Source organism: Abrus precatorius, unplaced genomic scaffold (assembly GCF_003935025.1).
Source record: "Abrus precatorius isolate BTA unplaced genomic scaffold, Abrus_2018 Scaffold10, whole genome shotgun sequence".
NCBI classification, from domain to species: domain Eukaryota; kingdom Viridiplantae; phylum Streptophyta; class Magnoliopsida; order Fabales; family Fabaceae; genus Abrus; species Abrus precatorius.
Window position 1 is genome coordinate 28,866,357 of NW_020874292.1, and position 21,397 is coordinate 28,887,753.

At 31.9% G+C, this 21,397-nt stretch overlaps 3 protein-coding genes across 5 annotated transcripts; 1 reads left to right on the forward strand and 2 right to left on the reverse strand.

The window, feature by feature from the left end:
* Window positions 1-565: 565 nt before the first annotated feature.
* On the reverse strand, window positions 566-5,039 carry LOC113849714 (uncharacterized protein At4g37920). Its single transcript, XM_027479817.1, has 6 exons — window positions 4,782-5,039; window positions 4,427-4,701; window positions 3,570-3,738; window positions 2,395-2,639; window positions 1,504-1,691; window positions 566-1,424 (listed from the first exon to the last, which is right to left on the reverse strand). The coding sequence occupies exons 1-6, from the start codon at window positions 4,936-4,938 to the stop codon at window positions 1,265-1,267; spliced, it is 1,194 nt and encodes a 397-aa protein (XP_027335618.1). The 5' UTR covers window positions 4,939-5,039; the 3' UTR covers window positions 566-1,264.
* Window positions 5,040-6,013: 974 nt separating this feature from the next.
* On the reverse strand, window positions 6,014-10,869 carry LOC113873359 (BRISC and BRCA1-A complex member 2). The gene is made up of 13 exons (XM_027511457.1): window positions 10,704-10,869; window positions 10,511-10,601; window positions 10,241-10,427; window positions 10,054-10,144; window positions 9,142-9,177; window positions 8,953-9,054; window positions 8,739-8,869; window positions 8,581-8,629; window positions 8,391-8,480; window positions 8,259-8,312; window positions 7,697-7,762; window positions 6,521-6,618; window positions 6,014-6,418 (listed from the first exon to the last, which is right to left on the reverse strand). Exons 1-13 carry the CDS (start codon window positions 10,785-10,787, stop codon window positions 6,352-6,354), a joined length of 1,146 nt encoding a protein of 381 aa, XP_027367258.1. The 5' UTR covers window positions 10,788-10,869; the 3' UTR covers window positions 6,014-6,351.
* A 1,782-nt stretch (window positions 10,870-12,651) lies between these two features.
* LOC113865793 (cysteine desulfurase 1, chloroplastic) lies at window positions 12,652-21,145 on the forward strand. Of its 3 annotated transcripts, none has more exons than XM_027500563.1 (11): window positions 12,652-12,735; window positions 12,988-13,233; window positions 14,274-14,407; window positions 14,587-14,746; window positions 15,026-15,212; window positions 17,243-17,388; window positions 17,461-17,533; window positions 17,698-17,761; window positions 18,556-18,655; window positions 20,341-20,495; window positions 20,665-21,054. In XM_027500563.1, the coding sequence occupies exons 2-11, from the start codon at window positions 13,012-13,014 to the stop codon at window positions 20,720-20,722; spliced, it is 1,299 nt and encodes a 432-aa protein (XP_027356364.1). In that variant the 5' UTR covers window positions 12,652-12,735; window positions 12,988-13,011; the 3' UTR covers window positions 20,723-21,054. The 3 variants fall into 3 exon arrangements, with proteins under 3 accessions (XP_027356364.1, XP_027356346.1, XP_027356355.1); XM_027500554.1 differs by having other exon boundaries at window positions 12,665-12,740; window positions 13,010-13,233; window positions 20,337-20,495; window positions 20,665-21,145; XM_027500545.1 differs by having other exon boundaries at window positions 12,664-13,233; window positions 20,337-20,495; window positions 20,665-21,120.
* The last annotated feature ends 252 nt before the right edge of the window (window positions 21,146-21,397 follow it).

The following is a 21,397-nucleotide window of genomic DNA, read 5'->3' on the forward strand; positions in this document are numbered from 1 at the left end:
GATAATGTGATCCATATACTAGTTTTAGTCTTTTTAAGTTAATTTTAAAAAGGACCTTAATGTTTTTAAAACGAAGCCTTATATTTAGTCATTTGGAGTTCATGGTATAAGATTATAAATAGCAACTTTAAGACTAAGACAAGCACGTTGGTTAAATCCTGTATTAGAATACAAAACCATTTAAGAGAGCATTTAAGAGTTTATGAAAAGTTTATAAAAATATAAATTTTTATCACCTCTCTTAATTTATTTTAACATTTTTTATATAAATTATTAAAATATATTTAGTTTTTTCTAAAAAGTTACGATTAAATTTATAACAAAAAATTATTAAACAAACGCTAAATTTAGTTATATTTCTCCAAAATCACCCTTAAAATGTTCTATCAACTTTCAGACATCTATTTCTGAAATTATCAAAAAGCTATTCTTATACAGTTTAAGTTGGCATTTAAGTTCTTGATTAAGGGATATAAGTTTCTCAAGTATGTTTCAGGATCTTTCACGATTTCAACTAATTTGCTTGTAAATTGGGACATAATTCCTCTAGGTTCACATCAATTAGGCTATAATAAAACCATTAGAATTTTTATAAATATCCAATACATTTTCATAGGGGCCACAATAAAACCATTACAATTTTTATAAATATCCTATACATTTTCATAGGGCATTTTATAGGCCGATTTCACTAGCATGTGCTGTATGTTATATGTATATATTAAAAAATTTCAAACAATAACAATCAGAATAAAAAAATATTGTTTCCAGATACAGAAACCAAACACAACCCCTATAAATTTTCCATCGAGTAATCATTTGCTCTGGAAGAAATTGACCTTTGAGTAACAAAATAATAAAACAAATACGGGATAATATACACTATCTACGACCAAACAACATAAGTGACCTAACCAAGGCTTGCCTAGGCTTTTGCTTGAAAGATCACCTCCTGCCGGGCTCAAGTGCTGTAGGTTTTGTATTTGGGGTCTACCATATAATATTTCTCCTACATGCAAAGAACAAATTCCTTTGCTCTCAATTTTTCACCTCCTACCGTAACAAAAAGCAAAGGTAACCTAACTTTGATGCTGTAATTATGATAGTGGTCTAGCTTCTTTTCCTAATTTGGCTTATTCTATTTTTTTTCTAGAAGAAAAAAAAAATGAAATCTACATCCTTTAACACTAGCCTAAATTAGACACTTCCTTACAGCAATTGTATAATCAGGGAAACCGCCTTACTATGTTTCTTAAGCTCCTAATCACATGAAATTCCTTTCCACAACCTTCTTGAGCTCCTCCAACTTTTGGATGACCTCTGGATTCAACAGATCCCTTGCCTCCCTAATGAGGGTACCTTCGCTGCTCAAATGATAAGCATCCACCACAGACTTTATCCATGTGTGAAGCTTCTCTGGAGTCCTGAAATGATATTGAGAAAAAAGTTATTATTACTGACTCTATTTCAAAGTTATTTTATGTTCTGACATCTAATACATACGTGTACAAGCTATCCACATCCTTTCCTTCAAGTTCTTCTCCAGGTGTAAATGCATCTTTGAGGGCAGAGAGTTGCTCCTCAGGATCCTCAATTCGAATAACATACTTGATTATTCGAATCTCTTTTGGCACAAGTCTCTGAAGATTTCCAACTGCAGTTATGTATAAATGATAGAGGATATCTTTTACCTGCATATAAATGTTTCTTCTTTATACAAGCTAAATAAGATAGTAGGCAATATCAAAGTATAATTTATATAGTGAGAGAAAAATTATCATATCATTTCTAGTAAATTAAAATATTAATATTTAAAAGTAGATTTGTTATGAGCACAAAATAGAATTGGACCTCTCATAGTTATATTCAATCAACAAGATGCTCATGTTTTGTAATGATATGTGTCACACATGGCATAAACTATTTCAAAATATCAAATTTCATACGAAAGAATTTTAACAGCTAAAGGTAGCTCGTGAATAGTGGATTCATACCATTCCTCATTTCCCCTAAAATTTGATATAAACATGTATGACTTATTTTCTTCTTATTCACCAAAATACGCCAACTCTCCTTTCCAGAAAAAAATTAAAGGAATTTAATTATCCTGCATACTGCTTACTCTATCTATCATAATCAAGTACCAGTGAAGGAGATGACCATAGTGTTCCAAACATCGTGCCTTTTTTTTTAATCGGAAAATAAAAGTAGAAACAAAAAGCTACGTAGCTTATCCACTTGGTTCTTCCCCACACTCTGCATGCACATTACAGCCCGAAGAAACTATTTTTAAAGTTGCAATAACCATTCAAAAATTCTTATCCTACATGTTTGTGAAATTAAATAGAAACAGCTCACAAAAAGGAAAGTGATGAGGTCACAAAGCCAATTTACCTCATCTTTCACCATGTTTGTCTCCTTGGCAGCTGACCAAGCTTTGGTGATCATCAATACCAAAGTTGAATCAAGTTCATTTTTTTCAGCCAAGTTGTCTATCTTCCTGCAGGCAGCATCAAGTGAGGGAGAATTGATAATATCTTGGAATTTCAACTCTGCAGCATTTAGCTGTTCAATGCTTTCAGTTGCAGCATCGTAGGCTTGTACAGCAGCTATGCAGGTGTTCCCAAGCTGTGCCAATTCTTGTCACACAAAAAGCCCACATCACAGGTCATAAAATGCCAAATTAATTAAAAAATGCACGTTTCAAACTATCCTGTTAAATTACTCCTTTCAGTTCAATGTATAAGATTCTATTAACTAAATCACACAGATTAAGAAAAGTTTTCAAATGTAATTAATGTATTGTTTTGAAAGATTAATTACAATATTCCAAGTTTATCCCTATCTGAAGTCAAAACTTACTATCGCATTAATTGTTGAGGCGATAGAAAAAATCAAATTATAAAAGGCAAATACGTAAAGTAATAAATGTTTCAAAAATTTTGAAAGCGATCATATATTAAGGACCATCAAAAGTTTTCAAAGGGTTCTTATATAAAAAGGACAGAAGGAGTATTTCTTAACTGTGGCATCTACTACATGATCTTGGTTGAACATGTATTCTAACTTCTAAGTTAAATCAAAATTCCCCACAGACTAACCTACATAATATCCTAACTTTTTCCTAATAAAGGCCTTATTTAGGTTAAGCTTCAATTTTGAAAGAACTTTTGCTTCTACTACTTAAATATTTTAAGTTCAATATGAGTCATAAATCTAATGAGTGACCATAGAAAAGCACCAATATATGGTTATACACTTATGCTCATGGAAAGAAAATTAACAAAGTTCTGAACTGAACTAACATGATATTGCATTATGGCTTAATGATTTACTAGACAAGAAAATCAACTGATACAATTCAGTATGATATAGGATACTAAATCCAAAAAATTATATGAAGCATCAACATAATGTGTGCTTAATTCAGCTTATTTTGAAGGAATAACCGTTTGTTTTTATCAGTTTAGTGAGACAGCTTGTTTTAAAAAAAGATATTATATATTTCAAAAATAGTAATTTTCAAACATATACTTAGACTACTAAAAGCTTGCAAAATAAAGTCCTACCATTTTGCTCTTCTTTTTTGTCATAGTAGGATTCAGCCACAGTGTGAAGGTGAACAAAAAATTCCTTTGTAAAATCTTTACGACGCTTGGAGACAATCTCATTGATTCCTGACGGATCCTGCCTTATCACCTCAATAAGTTCATTGTGCCTCTGCACATCCTCATCAATCTGCTCAAGAAGTTGTAAACAAATCAGCACAAACCCTATTCTTGTTTCTCATTCTCCAATCAATGTAGAACATAGTAAAATTGTACCGCAAAAAACAAGAAGAATCTAAAAAATATGGATACAGCACAGGACAAGAAAACATTACAACACAAAGTACAGAAAATTATAAAAACCATAAGACACCACACATTTATATTAGAACTATAAAATTAGTTTAACTTTAACCTAAAATCAAATCTTAAAAGAGAGAATTGAAATTTTAAAAATAAGCAGTCATCATACACAGAATAAAATCCCACTATTACCTCTGTTCCTATATATCTCTTAACACAGAGAACAAATTACACAGACCGAAAAATCAAAACATTTTGATAAAAATATTTGGTGAACAGCCTAATATACCCTTTATTAGTGAGTGTCTCTTTGACTTTTGGGTTATTCAACTAATGTAAAAAAGTCATCATAAAAATGTAAGTTTTTCTGAGGCATGTACAAAGGCACAAATAAGAACCTCCGTGTAGTAATTTTTTATTGAAAATAATAAGATATCATAAAATTCAATTATTAATAACATTTATGTTACAATTTTCAATAAAAATTTGCTATTTCTCTTTAACATGTGCCATTAGCACACATTAGAAAATCGTGGGCACGCAATAAGAACCTACGGGAAAAACAAAAGTGAGACCTGTTTGAGCTTCCTTGCAAGACGAAGCAGGTTCTCCTTCATGACAGGGTCATCTTCAGCATCAGCTCTATCATTACAGCGAGCAAAAAAATGGGGTCTGATGTTGTTCCACTCTCTGCTGAAAGCCAACAACCTTCTCCAATCGGTTGGTGTGGGCTTATCAACCATGAAAACTCCAATAAGCTTGTCGCACACTCGAGTCATTCGGTTCTCATTCGACACTTCAGAGGAACTGTCTTCACTAATACTCACACATGGTTGCAATCCCCTTGCTCCTGGTTCATAATAATGTAACAACTTATGCCCTACAATTTCACGAGACCAAAATTGAATTGTGAGAGAGTTAGATACTTACTCTCGGATTTGTCTTCGGTGCGAAAGTTAAAGCGTGGAAATGGAAGGGTTTTGAGTGTTAACGAATGGGGACGAGTGAAACTTGCTTGAGGTGTGGGAATAGAGAACGTTGGTGGAAGAGAACAGCGTGAGGGAAGAATCGCAGTGCGCAACTCCATCTGTTTCAGTTCTGAAATTCAGAACGTTGTGGACTACTTACTCTACTCTAGGAGATATGGTGAGGGTAGAACCAGGGTTTATGCTATACAATTTTTGAAACTTTCTCTTCTGGAATTTTCAATAAATTATTATTTTGTTCTTTTTTTATCTCCATTTTTTTTTTTGTTTTATTCATCTCAAACTTTTTAAAGTTTTCTGTTTTACTTTTTGGTGGTACGATTTTTATTTTTATTTTTTTTGCTTCAAAGCCAAAATGAGACACGTAGTGGCAAAAGAAATATGGTGCACCAGACAAATATTCGAGGAGTAAATGCTTATTTTAGTTTTTCATATTATAAATTTTAGTTACTTTAATTTTTAACTTAATAAAATTATTTTTTAATTCTTAACTTTATAAAATAATATTTTAGTTATTTTTATATAAAATATAATACAAATATTTTTTTATAAAATTAAAGACTAAAATATAAATTTTAGTTGATCAAATATCAAAATAATCGATATGTAAATTTTTCAAAACTAAAACAAAAGTTTATTCAATATTTGAGACAATAGCTCGACTAAGTTCTTTTATATGTCACAAGTTTTGCATAAAATAAAATAAAGAGAGTTTTGAATAGACACTTAAATGAAGATATTATACATTTGCTAGAGATTGATAATTTATTAAAAATATATTATAGTGTAAGTTTTGCATAAGTTGTTTCAAAACCTTCAAAATAACTTATGACAAGTTTTGAAATGAAAAAAAGAGCGACCAAAAAACAACTTTGTCAACTTCAAAAGTGGTATAAATAAGTTCATTTGAACATGTTGAAAAATTTTTACAAACAGACGAAAAATTTTACAAACACTTATTCAATATGTTCGTGTGTGAAAAACTGTTAGAGTAACAAATCTTACATTAATAATTAATTAGAAATCAGTTTAGGTATGAATTTTGAAGTAATTATTCAGAGTTAATAACTTTCAATTACATGACACCCAAATTTCTACATGACTATCAATATATGTGACTGGCTTTAATACTTGATTGAGTCACCTTAAACAAGATCTCAAATTTTTAATATGTATGGAAAAAAAATTCCCTTAGGAGAACAAGCCTCACTAAGTTGTAAATGTTTCAAACAGAACTGTTTCCAGCAGAGAATACATGTGATATAAAAAGGAGGAAAAAGTATATACATGACACGATACTAGAAGATTTGAGAAAATGATAAACCTCGACATGCAGAACTAGCAACACGATGATATTGACCGGAATACAAGAAAAAGTTAAAACGGCAATTCATTTAAGCTCGAACTTTAAAAAACAAAAGCATTGACCGAGCAGACCTACGTAACAGAACTCTCAATTAACAACTTCCGAGATTGACACAACATTAAGATTGAGCAGAAGATGCTCTGCCAATTTACTGTTGAACCTGACCCTCGCTACATTGCCTCTTGAAGTTCAAGGCCTCATCTGTTAGAAATTCGCTATAGAAATGATTCAAATTAGCTCAACAATGGTGGGAAAAGGAGAGAAGAGTGAAGCATAATGATAAAAATGAGCCAACACATAATATAAAACACACTCACTATATGCGCTCAGCCATCTGCGATGGTTCCCATCTCGGACTCCATGGGTAATCAGCCATAAGACGTGACTTCATCGGTGCCATTTGGGAATTAAAATGCTACAAAATAACATGAAAAGAACCTTAATGGTAAGCTCACTAGGAAATAACTTCAACTAGAGAAGACAACAGCTTAAAATATAAATCTACCGCCCAAAAAAGTAGAACTACCCTAATATGAGAGAGGGACAGGTAAAGTGTTGGCATGGGTGCAAGGGGGAGCTACAGCTCACTAAGAAAATACCAAGATCTAGTGTACTCAACGATAAGCCCAGAAATATATACATTTGTTTCCACTATTCTACTTCAAAGGTCATCCTAACAAAATTGTGTGAAGTGAAGAATTATCACTTGCCTTGTCAGTAAAAAAAGCAATTCCATATCAACGATTTGAACCTAAAGTATAACGTTCTTCAAAACAACAGAGTAAAATAATTTTTAGTTCTTCATCTTGTGGCTACACTCAACCTCTAGTGAAAATCTAAACATGGATTACAAACCAACTAGGGACTATTTATTTTAAAGTTGAATAAAATTGATTTTGATATAATGAACCCATTAAATTAATTAGGAGATATGCCCAAATTAATCTCAGTCACAAATTCTACATTGGAACATGTTCACCATTGGAGGAATTGGTTTTGGAATTAAAACACACATCAATTCATCAACAGATTGCAGGAATCTAATAGATATAGACCCTTCCCTCGCCCCCTCAAACAGAAGACTACAGAAAAGTAAATAAAGACTAAACCATTCAATCATGTCACCAAACTTCTGAACATTAACTACATAATTGAAAGAATTCAGAGTTAGACATATGTTGCTTTGAAGCAATAAAAGTAAATTGCACTGTAGGCAGCTTCTTTATCGGTTGCCTACATTTCTTTGCAGAAAATAAAGTTCAACCTTGATCCTTTGTTCAAATGAGAGGATAGAAAAGAGATGATAAAAAAACATTGATAATGAAGCATTTTCTTTTACTTGGTGGAAGAGAAAATGAAGATAAAAAGGAGAGAAAATAATTTTCGCTCCTCTCATTTTCTCTTCAATTCAATGTTTCCCTCCCCTCATTTTCTTTCCACTAAAACCAACAGAGGGTGAATTTTTAAATAAAAAATATTGAAACAAATATAACCTGTGAACTTTGAAGCGTAAGAGCTGGCTGTTGCTTTGGAAACTGAGTTGGAATTAGGAAGTGTACCTAAATAAACAAAACTGTCAGAACTTTGAGCAAATTTACTCCACCTTTTCTCTTTTGACTGGTCCTGCCACTTCTATCAAACTAAGGGAATAGAACTAATGGTAGAGTTCTTCCTTAAACTAGTCATATAGTACCTATCTCTTTATCCAACAGAAGCTATCACATAAGCTATAGCAAGCGTACAAAGCAATAAATTCCTTGGAGATAACATCTTAGAGTGTTTTTGGATATAGAGCTTATTAAACACTTATCTAATATTTTTTTTAAAATGATGACTTATGCCAAAAAATTAGAGAGATAAGTTAAAAATAACTTATTTTTAATAAGTTATACCAATAAGCTTATTAAAATAAATTAAAAAACAGCTTATGAGAATCATAAGCTATCTCCACAAGTTGTTTATAAGTTCTTTCAAACATGCCCTTAATCAATTCCTAACAACAGTCCTTTGTCACAATAAATTTACGGACATTAAGTAACGAGGGCCATATGTTACCAAGAATGTGAAAACACCAGAAGCAGCAAGAAAAGTTGCCTTCCTACAAAAGACCTAGAAACAAAGAAATTAAAAAAATTAGCAATTAATATAAAAACCAAGCAATTTGAGAATAAGTGTCAATGACAGTACAGGATCAGCTTCAACAGGTCTTCCAAACTGACTGGCCAATGCTTCGATGAAGTGCCTTCTAAAATCAATTAATGAAACAGCCTCAAGGACCTATGTTCAAGATATATTTATATTAATTTTAACAAAAAAAAAAGATATCCAGTAAACTCAAGAAAGTGGATATAAACTAATAGACACATTTTCAACAAACCTGTTTCTCAAGATATTCTTCCAGATTTGGAAGATATTCTGCCAAGCACCTTTGCAAAATAGAATAAAAATAAAAGCAAACACGCCATCATAAACTATCTCAATCTTGAATATCAATCATTAAGGGACAAATAGAATAATTAAAGTTGAAAAGCTTACATCCCATCCAACCAGGGTGGCAGCTTGACATCATCAATGGAAACTAGGGCTTTCAACTCAGAAGAAGATACTAACTTCAGGCGAGGAGCTGCAGGAGCAGACACATACTTTTTCCCAACAGGATACACAACCTGGGTTTGACCATACCATAAGCTGTTTACCCGAAAGCAAGGAAAAATTAAAATGAATGTTTAAAGAGAGGAAAGAAATTAACCTGTAAATATATCTTCTGCGAATGTCTCCAGGGACAACCAGACACCATCTTGTTTATGTTCATGTCCAGCAGGGGCACAGCAAATTTCACCTCCTGACTACACTAAAATGTAAAGTTACAGAAGTCAAGAATATTGTCCAAAGGCTACTTTAATCATACAAATATTAACACATTTTTGTGAAGAAATACCTTCTCAGCACCAGAAATCATGTGCATTTCTATTCCCTGCAGCAGAGCATTTCAGATAACGTGTTTGATTAAGTAAAAACTCAATTCCACCAACTGAACAAAGTATAAACCAAAATTCTGATGTGCCTTTCAAGCCACAGAGCTGTAAGGGCACACACTGCTCATGCTAATAAATTCCACAATTAACACAATCAAAGACATATACAAAGACAACAACAACCAAGCTCCATTTACGTAGGACCATCTAGGTAGGATCACTCAACGTCATATGGCTCTATGAAAAATCAAATTTTCAGTAAAACCAAAGACCAATAAGTTAATACTAAAATGATTTATATCTTCATACCATAGCATTCACTGAAGAAGAACGAAAAAGGATGATGGAATTCAAATGGATAAATAGTTAAGTCCAGTTCAGATCATTGCAATAACAATGGCATAGAAGTTTTTCTCCATATATAATAGCTGAGTGGTGTTTACCAGCATCTCTTGGATAAAATTTACACAAGACCTCAGTTCTTTGTTTCTTCTGTGATTTTTACTTCACCACTGTCAAGTCTGCCAGTGTAAACTTCAATGCCACCACTTACTCAGAATATAAATAGAACACATTGAAAAATAAAAACCACGTCTATTGACACAACACATGAAGCAACATCGAAAATCTCTTGACGCAAACCTCTGCCTCTACAAGCCACATATTTATTTCACATCTCCCAACATTTGCCTCCTCTTAAGTATTCACTATTCAAACTCAAATGTCTACATACATTTCGCAAGAAGGCAGCGACGTTAACATTATTTACCATTTCAACCCAAATCACCGTGCAACGCTTAACTAAGCTACAAATTCACAAAATTCAACCTCAAATTTCTGAATACTCGCAAGAAAACAGCAACGTGAAAAATTACCTCCCTGTTCAAAATAGTGCTGATTTCGAACTTCAACCGATCATCATCGACTTCTCCAACACGCTTCCTCTGGTACAACACATACTGATCCCTGTATAAAAAAAAAAAAAAAAAAAAAAAACAACAACAACAACGAATAAACCAAACGAAAATAGTCGAAGTTAACGGCAACGATTCGTTTCATTACCTCAAAAATTGAATAAGGTGCAAGAGACGCGCGGGGTCTTTGTAGTTCCAATCCGACAAACAGTTACTGAATTGGGAACTTTCTTCAACAGAAGGAGACATATGAAAGGGATGAAAACCATCATCTTCGGGGCCGAAAATAACATCGGGCGCAACCGTTGGAGACTCAGCGTTGTATATAACGTCCCCTGAAAGAAACAAAACCCTAACGAATCAATGTTTGCTTTGAAATAGAAAGAAAGGAACGTGAATATGTGGAATAGATAAATACACTTGATGAAATCCAAACAATAGGGAATGAGGAGGGTGAAGCGATCGAAGGAACCAGAATTGTACTTGTCACTGGACCACACTTGTTCAACCTGCGAAAATGCATAAGAGCAACAAAAAAAAAAGCCCTATTAGTGTTACTGTAACTGTGAGAATGAGAAATGGAGAGAACGCAAGAAAGCACTGTTGAATGCCTTTAGGGTGAGACGGAATTGAGAGAGAAGGTGATTGAGCTGAGCAGTGATGAAAGGAGGCACGTTTTCTGCACCTGCCGCCATTCTCACTTCACTGCTTCAACATTCACAACAATCGCATGAATCGATCAACAAAACCAATGCGTTCTTCTTAATTTGTTTTTCATTTCACGCTCCTATTTTTCCTATTTTTTATGATATATTCATGTAATAAAATTATATGCTAAATTATATAATACTTTTTTATATTATTTTTTTATTTTCTGTGTCATATATTGATTGTTGTATATTTTAGTTATATAATAAATAATAAATGTAATTTCTTTTCGTTTTTTTTCTTAATTTAATTAAAGCAATTTGTTAGAGATAGTTAATTAACAGCTATAAACAGTTATAATATATCAATTCTTATTATGATATAAAATATAAATAAAATATTATTTACATTAATAAATTACACATAATTATAATATATTATTTTTATTAAAATATTTTAAAATTTTAAAATAATAAAAAAAGAAAAAATAATTAAAAATATTTAATTAAGACTTAAATACAAATTAAAAATAATTTTATTTAATATATAAAATTATTTTGGTATATCAATTAAAATTACATATATTGATATAATATAAAATTTATAAATTATATATAAAATATGTCAATAATGAAATAATATATATAATAATAAAGTAAAAGGAATAAATATGTATATATAAGAACATAACAAAATTATTTTATAAAAAATAAAAAATATTTTATCATATTTTATTTTTTAAATTCTATAAAATTTTAAAATTTGTTATTCTTCAACTTGAATAGCATAAATAGTATTATATATTTTAAAAATATTATATATATATATATATATTAATGACAAATTAAGTATTAAAAAATAATTAAAATATAAAGAATAACTTGTTTAAAATATTTTTTAAAATTATAATAAAACTATTTATTTAGTTATGTAATTTTATTAGCACTATTAATTTTTTCTATCTTTTCGAAGAAAACTATTGAAGAAAATTATTAATGTAAATTAAAACTAAAGAGAGTTTATTTTTGCAATTGATTATTTGTAATTTTAAAATTATAAGTAAAACAACTAATTAAAAGGAAAATAGTTTTATATAAATAACATTTTGTACTCAGATAATATATCAATTTAGAGCATGTAATATTTTATGGTAAAAAATTTGTGATATTTATTTGATCCTTTTGTTTTTATTTTTTTAAATAACTATTTTAAAAATAATTTTTAATAATAATTTGCTACTTTTCTATTATGTATCTATGTAATATCCGATTTAATTCATATAATATGAGATAAAGGTTATAAGATATCTATACTTTTATTTATTATATGTTTTTAAATATCAATCTTACAAGTTTTAATTTTATAAATTTATTAAAAGATTATGAAAAATATAATATTACTGATTGACATAATTTGTTTATATTACATCTCAATTAAATTATATGACCCAATTTAGATATTATGTAAACAAATAAACAAATAATTTAATATCAATTAAATTTTTGTTGAATAAATTAAAAATTTATGATTTTTTAATTAAATTCTTCATAAATTTTTAAAACAGTTCATTAACACCTTTAAAGTGAATAAAAAGTACTTTAACAAATAAAAATATATTAATAATAGTTTATTTCAAATTTAATAATCAAGACTTTACCTCACCTCAAATTTATTATATATGTGTTTTATTCTTTTCATAATGTTTCTAAAATGTGCTATTTCACTTTAGGAGTTGGGTTATATTACGTAGAAAAGCATTCAATCAAAAGAATCATGAATGTCAAAAAATGAAATATAATTCTTTAAATATACTAAGCATAATTCATTTTTAACGTGTACATAATATTAATTTTGGTCAACGCATTGTCAACGTACATGCATAGATAGATAATATTTAATAATTTAAGACTCCTCTTCATTTTCGTGTACTAACTGAAATCGCAGCCACCCTTACCACGGTGACTGTAAGGCTCATACGCCTTCATTCAAAGAGATAGATAGTACGTTTCTTTTCGTTCAAACTTTCGAGTTTTTTTGTAATTAATCAACTTTCTTAGAATTTCGACCCTTGAAACTTTCGATTTTAACGATTTACACGGACTTTGGTTGAATTGAATTTCCAAAGTGCAGTGTTTGTTGCACGATTACTTGTATATGAATTGTGACTCTATAACATATGTGACTCTAACCCTTATTTTTTTGCTGCAAAATATTCAACATTTTCTCATACATAGTTACGGTATTGCAATTTTTCTTTTTGTGTGGTTAGAAATGGAAGTTTTGCTGCCAAAACTTCCTTCTTTCAAATTTCCAAGCCCTAGCCATTGCTGTTCAATCACTAGTAGGAGCTCATCGTGCGTCAGATTCGGGTTTCGACGCTTATCTTCTCTCTCTGTTTGTGCATCAACGGTTAATGAAGCAGTAGCTGAACCTTCCCTTGGTTCCCCTTCTTTGGGTCACTCCACTCGACCCCATTTCCCTATACTTCACCAGGTGTCTATTTTCTCATCTTATTCTCTATTTTGTTTTCCTAAATACAGCTTGTGAATCTTTGGAAGTGTTTGGGTTTGAATTTTTCAATTTGATTACTGTGTTGCATACAAATTTAATGCTACTTGATGGATGGACAAAGCATAACCCTCTTGAACATTATAAGAAGAAAGGGTGGTAAGGATGGAAAGTATTATACTTTTGACTCTTGGATGCTTAGTTATAGAAGGTCAAGAAATTATAGATTTCTAATTCATCTCCCCTTCTTTGCTCAGTGTCTCAGTAAGTGTTATAGAATGCATGTCTAACTATTATGTCTGTGCGTCCTTGTTTTCTGCGAGCAATATGTTGGCTTAATGGAAAAAAAACTACAAAATTCGCCAAACCAAAGTCTAAGATGAAATATCCAATCCTCATCACAATATCATACTATGAGACTCAGAGTAAATTGTTTTCCTTGATTTCTCTATGCAAGTAAGATCTGGAGTTTACAACTTGTGTATCTGACTAAGCATAATACTAGCTTGAGGAGATATACTTCGTGGAGAACTTTCAAATGTATATTTTCAATAGCTTATAGGTTATCTCCCATACTCCTTTGCTTATGCATATGACTGGATCATTTTGACGTGTCAAGACTCAATAATCAAAACAATACACATATAGTGCAATGTATAAGCAAGCCTTGGTTCCATTGCTTCATTATTAACTAATCTGCCTGTAATGCTGTTGCTGAGAAGTTCATTAATAAAGATATGGTTTTTCATTTGGTAATTTTCTTTATGCATATAATGCACAAAATGGGGTTCTGGTGTTTTTTTTTCTTGTATAAAAGATATTTGGTATAGGACAAAACTTATGTGTTGTTTACCAATTAAAATTAGAGTTTTACTTTAATAAAAATTTTGCATTTAATGTTATCGTATATTGTTTTGATTGGTGGACAGCACCAACAGCACTTAAGGAACTGTATTTAAATTTTGTCCTTTATATATTGTTCTGGCACATATTGTAAAGTTATGATGCTTCAACTCACTCCACAGGAAGTGAATGGCTCAAAACTCGTTTACTTAGACAATGCAGCAACTTCTCAAAAGCCTACCACGGTTTTGAAGGCATTGCAAAACTACTATGAAGCTCACAATTCAAATGTGCATCGGGGCATACATTTCTTGAGGTACTTATGTAATTTTTTAAATCACATATGCAATTTGGACACTTTATTTTAATTTCCTCCCTTCCTTCATTTATTGGGAGGCAAATAGACTCTCTCTCTCACACACACACACAGACATTTCTCTGTATTATTGCTTAAATAACCAAGTGCTTTATTGTACATCATTTTGATGGATGTAGCGCAAAGGCCACGGATGAGTATGAATTGGCTAGAAGGAAGGTTGCTTCTTTTATAAATGCTTCTGATTCTAGAGAGATTATATTCACAAGAAATGCTACTGAAGCTATCAATCTAGTTGCATATTCATGGGGCTTGTCAAATTTAAAACCAGGAGATGAGGTATTTCTTACCAGATTAATACTTTGATGAACCTCAACTCACTTAATTGTTCAACTAAATCTGAGATTATTTTGTGCAGCCTTTTAAAATTTGGAGAGAGTATTAAGGTTTAATTGAATATATTATAAGTAATTTTGAAGTATAAACTTTAATATCAGGATGATACATTGGCAATTTGTTTTTGAATCTCTTAATTCCATCTTTCTACATTTAGCATGATATTTTTGTTTATACTTCCATTCTCTTGTAAAATCTTCAATTTCATATATTATTACACAGATCATACTCACAGTTGCTGAGCATCACAGTGCAATTGTTCCTTGGCAACTTGTAGCTCAAAAAATTGGGGCTGCATTGAAATTTGTGGATTTAAACCAAGATGAAATTCCAGATGTAGACAAATTAAAAGAAATGCTCTCAAAGAAGACAAAAATGGTTGTTGTCCATCATGTTTCAAATGTGCTTGGTATGTTTCTCATAATGATTATTATCCTTGATAGTTCCAATTTACTGGATGATACCTTTAGTTTATGCTGTTGAAGATTACATGCCTCACGAGTTAATTTTATAGTTTTTTAACACTGATGATCTTCTGGTTTATTAGTAGCTCTATAAAACCCTTATTTATTTCACGTGTGCCATTTGGGAAGTTTTTTAAACCTGTTGCTACAGCATCAGTTATTTGCTACTGAAAAGAAGTGTCTCCTTGGCCAACTATCTGTGAAGTACTTAGGCCATGTTATTTCTTCAAAGAGAGTTGCTATGGATCCAAAGAAGGTCCAATCTGTTATTGAGTGGCCATGTTATTTCTTCAAAGGAAGTTGCCATTGATCCAAAGAAGGTCCAATCTGTCTTCGCATTTGAATTTCAGTTCAATAAGCTCACAATTCTCTTTGATAGGAATTTCATCCTATCACATATGGAGGATGGGTTTGATAGAAAATTGAGTAGGGCAATGATAACTAATAGTAAAGGTTTCAAAGAATAGAATTGGGGTTTATATGATAGATTAATGATAAGAGACTATTGAAGGTATTTTTGGTTTTTGATTTGATTAGTGTCATGGGTATTGTTGCAATATTCCTAGATATCAAGGATTTCTATATAAAATGCATTTTCCTATTCCAATATTAATTTGATTCAAGTTTGTGAAATACTCCTTTAGATATTAAAGTTTTGTATTTTTGGGTATTGTTTTTATGACTGAAACATAAATCTAAGCTACCTGAAATTAAAAATCCTGATACATAAACCCTATAGAAATGTAGCATTTGGGAATCAGATGCAATTGTTATGCTTGTGTAGGAGTCTTTAAATTTTTTTGTGTTGTTCTTAGATTAAGATTTAGTGGCCACTATGAAGATTTGGTTTTTGACAGAACATAATAACTTCATCTAATCCATATAACTGACTCGCCGAGTGAGAAAATGCTTTGGTTGGTGTTGTTATTCGAATTAAATAGATCTTAAATTTCAGAATTCAAAGTATCTCATACTTCTGCATTTTATATTTGAACATTCAAGATACTTGGGAGTGATGCTGCATACCATATGAATCCTTAAATAATGCAACTTTCCAAGCAATAAGATGCTGCTTAAGAGTTGGAGTGGTGGATATTTGGGTTCTGTTAGCAGTGCCTTTGAAATGAATTCATGGTTGACAGATTGAATGAGATGTAACAGTACATGTAAGCAGTTTTAATGATGACCTAGAAAGCAGGTCTCCAGTGGCATGATTTGAAAGTTATATTTGAAGAAAACATACTAGATATTGGAAAAAAATCTCAATGTTCAGGCCTACTTTTCCTTTGGAATTTGATGTAGAGGAGAGCCTATTCCAGAAAGTGAGAATTTTTTAATGTGGAACTTGTACTCTTTCATCAATCCCGTTGTATGGGGAAGGACAGTCCATCCCATCCTCACAGGGTGGACCAGACCCTGATATCACTTGACATAGACGATATCGTGCTAAAGCCAAACTGTCAAGAGGGGACAGCCTCTATGTTAAATGGGAGTTATGAGTCTTACCCAGTTGATGAGGGATTCTTGCTTGTATCAGCATTGGTCACACCTGTACAAATAGAGAAACTTTCTGAATAAATTTGTAAACTGGTAATTATATGATAGAGAACACTGCATCCATATAGACTTTCCAAAACTCATCTTTAAGGGATTTATAATTCTAAAGGGTTAAAGACTTCTTGCTAATATTAGACCACAAGCAATGCCTATTCAAATTACACCCGCTATGACTGTAAAAACATTAAAACTTAGTGCATATATGAATTATCTCAACATCCCCCCAATTAAGCTCTGTCCATGCCTTTTCAATCTGTAATCTCTTCTTAGTTGCAAAAATAGCACTTGTTAGTTTACTACTAGAATTTGTAGAAATGAGTGAGATTTCATATATTCTGTACTCTACTTTTATGTAGCTTTACTAGAATTTGTAGAAATGAGTGAGATTTCATATATTCTGTACTCTACTTTTATGTAGCTTCTGTCCTTCCTATTAGAGATATTGCACAATGGGCACATGATGCTGGAGCAAAAGTTCTTGTAGATGCGTGTCAGAGTGTTCCACACATGAGGGTTGATGTCCAGAGCCTTAATGTTGATTTTCTTGTTGCTTCTTCTCACAAGGTAGGATCATTTACATAGTTTTGAATTGGAACTCTTCAGGACCAGTAATAAGTTATCAAGCATGTGTTTCAGATGTGTGGGCCCACAGGCATTGGATTCTTATATGGTAAAATAGATCTGTTGTCTTCCATGCCTCCATTTTTAGGTAAGTTATAAAATCTGATTACTTACATCTCCCCATTAAATAGGAACAACTTACTAAAATGCATTAAAATAAAATTAAAGTTCCTGTTTGTTTCGGCATCATGTTAATGTGATTTTCTTTTGAACCTAATTTATTGCTGGCAATCTGTGTCTTACTTATTTTAGGTGGTGGTGAAATGATTTCTGATGTATATCTTGATCATTCAACTTATGCTGAACCTCCATCCAGGTTTGCTAACTTGTTTTTACTTTGACTTAAGCTCAGCTTATCTTAATGGATAATCTACACTGGCTTGGGTAGAGATCTTAAGTTTGATTCCCAATGTACCACAGAAAGTAGACGAGCATTAGTTAGTGCTGTACTACTTTGCTTTGGTGCATGCAAAATAGTTGCTTTTTCTTACATGGCTTTAAATTTTTTACTTTGGCTTTTCAATTGTCTAGCAAGTTAGCTTCTTTTTTTTTTCTTTTTTTTCAACAAGTTAGCTTGAAATTACCATTAGTCAATAAGGTAACAAGTGATACACGCAACATTAAAATTTGAAAATTAATAGATGGAAAATACTTTGAAGAAATTATAGGTTAGGAAACTTTTTTAAGATTTATTTAGTTATTTTCTCACTTAAGCTTTCTAGAAGTTTTCATCTCATTTGCTTTCCCTTGTTGAAAATTTTTTTCACTTCCTCATTTTAATTTGCCCGGCAACTTGATGCAAGACCATTACGATCTGGTTTTGGTGTCAATGATGTTTTAAAACCCATAAAATTCTTTGACCAGAAAATTGATTGTCAACCATTTAAGTGTTGTTATAAATAGTAGGCAAGTGATAAAAACAGTTTCTGTACTTATCTTGGGAGTGACCCCTGATGGTTTATTTTCTTCCTCACTTAAGATATAATCATTAATAATGTCTGGCCTCATGCCAAGCCACTTTTCTCCATTGTAGTAGTAGTTTCTCTCTACCGTTGTTGCATACCATCAGTTACTTGTGTCTTATTATTTGAGGTATTTGAACTGTCCTAGATTTGAGGCTGGAACACCAGCTATTGGGGAAGCAATTGGTTTGGGAGCAGCGATTGATTACTTATCTGGGATTGGCATGCAAACTATACATGATTATGAGGTGAGTTGAGCTTCAACCTTATAATGAACACTATTATTATCCAGTGATACATAACTTTTGAACCTTAGTTTTGTTGCAATGTCAATGTACAACTCTTTTACACTATCATCCAATCTTATGTTGACACCTGATCTAATGAGTTTGTGATAAGGTAGCAGAAGTATAGCTCTGTTTTATTAATATCAACACTGATATGGAGGACAAAATCAGTAGGGAAAGAAAAAAGATGCACCCTAAAAAGTTAACAGCAAAAGAATGAAATAATGAGAAATTCAAGGATTTTCTCCTCCACTCCTTTCCTCAGCACGACCTTTTCACTCTCCTCCCCTCTCTCTGTTGGCCTGTGTCCCATTCTGTTATTTTTAGCTCCCATTAGTTGATGATTAATTATACATGCACACTCATTTTTATACAATATCATGATAACCATTCACTTTTATATTTTTATCTGAATTCCCACTTTTCCAGGTGCCATTTTCTTCTTGTATTTGTTCAAACTTCAAAACACAGAAGCCCTGTTCTGCACAAGTGGCATACCTCTAATAATTGATGTAGCTTTTTCTTTACATGTGTCATCTTTGAATATTTGGGATCCCAATTTGCTTAACCATGGAGTGGCAATAAAGCCATGCGCTTAATGTCCTGATTTGCACATTTAAGCTGTTCAATTGCTTCCAAAATATATGATCTAGAGCCAACCGTTGGTCTATTCTTGTATTCAAGTTTAACTACTGATAGCAAACTTGTCAAATGGTTCAGTTTGGATAAATTTATTAATAAATACTTACAAGAGAGAAAAACGAAGAGGTAAAATCAATCAACTTCTTTTATAAGTTAAAATCACTTTATACACTTCCCTCATTTTAGAAGTTCTTTCATTTAACTTTGCCGAAAGTAGAAGTGTGTATAACTTGATTTTAACTTCTAGGGGAAGTTCGATTCATTTTATCTTCTTTTTCCTTCTCCTACAAGTACTTAGTCAAAAGTTTATCTAAATTGAGTCAATATGTGAGATTTCAGTTGTAATCAGTATGGAGCTGTGAAGTGCAGGTATGCTACTCATACCACAAAAAATACACACACACTATTCAATCATAAATACTTTTATAGCTGTGTGTATCTTAATAGTATGTATTGTTTAAATACCAATAACCTGTAGACAAACTTGATACCTGTTACAGATTGGAGAGTTCAATGTACTAATCATGTTCATCTTGATCAAGAGTTTCTTTTTTTGTCATCCTCGTTGTTTTACTTCTTCACTCCCCTCTTTTCTTCATTGTCATAATCATTGTTAGATGCCTCAATCTCATTAGCATTATACTCAAACCAATGCTATCCTTGTCCCATTATCCTTCAGTATCACCAAAATAACTAAAATCACAAACCAAATTACTGATCTTAAACCTGGTGTATTCATCGAATTCATTATAATATGATTGTGATCATCTATTACATAAGGAGCTAAGCTAGCTTATTATCTTTTGAGCAGAAAATTTTATTCTGTTTATTTTGTGATTGCAAGTAGTAATAAAAAACTATTAATGACGGAGCTAACCTGCCTATATAGTTCAACATTGTTTTTTGCTCCTTAATATAATGTTTTCATGTCTTTCATTACAGTGAGATAAATCATGTAAAATTTTGTGAACAGTAAGTTCCTAAATGTCAAAATTAATAGGTCGAGTTGGGTAGATATCTGTATGAAAGGCTTCTTTCAGTCCCAAATATTCGCATCTATGGGCCAGCGCCTTCAGAAAAAGTCCAACGAGCTTCTCTTTGTTCTTTCAATGTTGAGAATTTGCACCCTACTGATCTTGCAACATTTCTGGACCAACAGGTAAGAGGATAAATTACTATGTGTGTTTTTTCTTGCTCTTAAGATAGTTTAGTCTATATAACCAATTGTCAAAAAGCCTGAATTTTGTGGAAGAAATTGAGATAGCTAATGAACATGTTTGGAAAGTTTCCTTCCTTGAACTGTAATTAATTGGAGTGTATCATTTCAGCATGGAGTGGCTATCAGATCAGGCCACCATTGTGCCCAACCCCTTCATCGCCATTTAGGAGTCAGCTCAAGTGCACGTGCCAGTCTCTACTTCTATAACACTAAGGAGGACGTAGACAGTTTTATCCATGCCCTCAATGACACTGTCAGCTTCTTCAATTCATTCAAGTAATCAGAATGTATTTTTATGTATATTAAATTTTGTCTATACACCAATGAGGATTGGCTCGGTTGGTAGGACAAGTTGTGTCAACGAAGTGTTCTTAAATTCGATTTCTCCTGTTGATATAATTGGTAGGCATCCAATAATTTCAGAACGCCAACCTGTTTACCTCCTGAACTTTAATGTATACAGAAGATGCCACACACATTAAAATATTTTCCTCTCTTCGTCTTTGAAGGTGTATATTGTATCCACTATTACTTTAGATGGGAATCAAGCGGTATACAATTTGCTAACAGGGCTTTGCTCCTTTATAGTTCAGTTATATGCTAATAATCAATATCTATTATATCAAAGCCGTGTAACACCAAGTCAATTCGTTCAATTAAAATTCTTTCAACAAGTAGTTAATTTATTGTCCAACATGACAGGTAAACTATCTTCTTTGGGGATATGAATAAGAAATTCCCATGTGATGAGCATTGTGCCTTAGAAGGTCCACGGTGTAATTAAAAGAAGCACTAATAATAAAGGCCTGTCATACAACAGAACACCTTATTACTTTATGAGG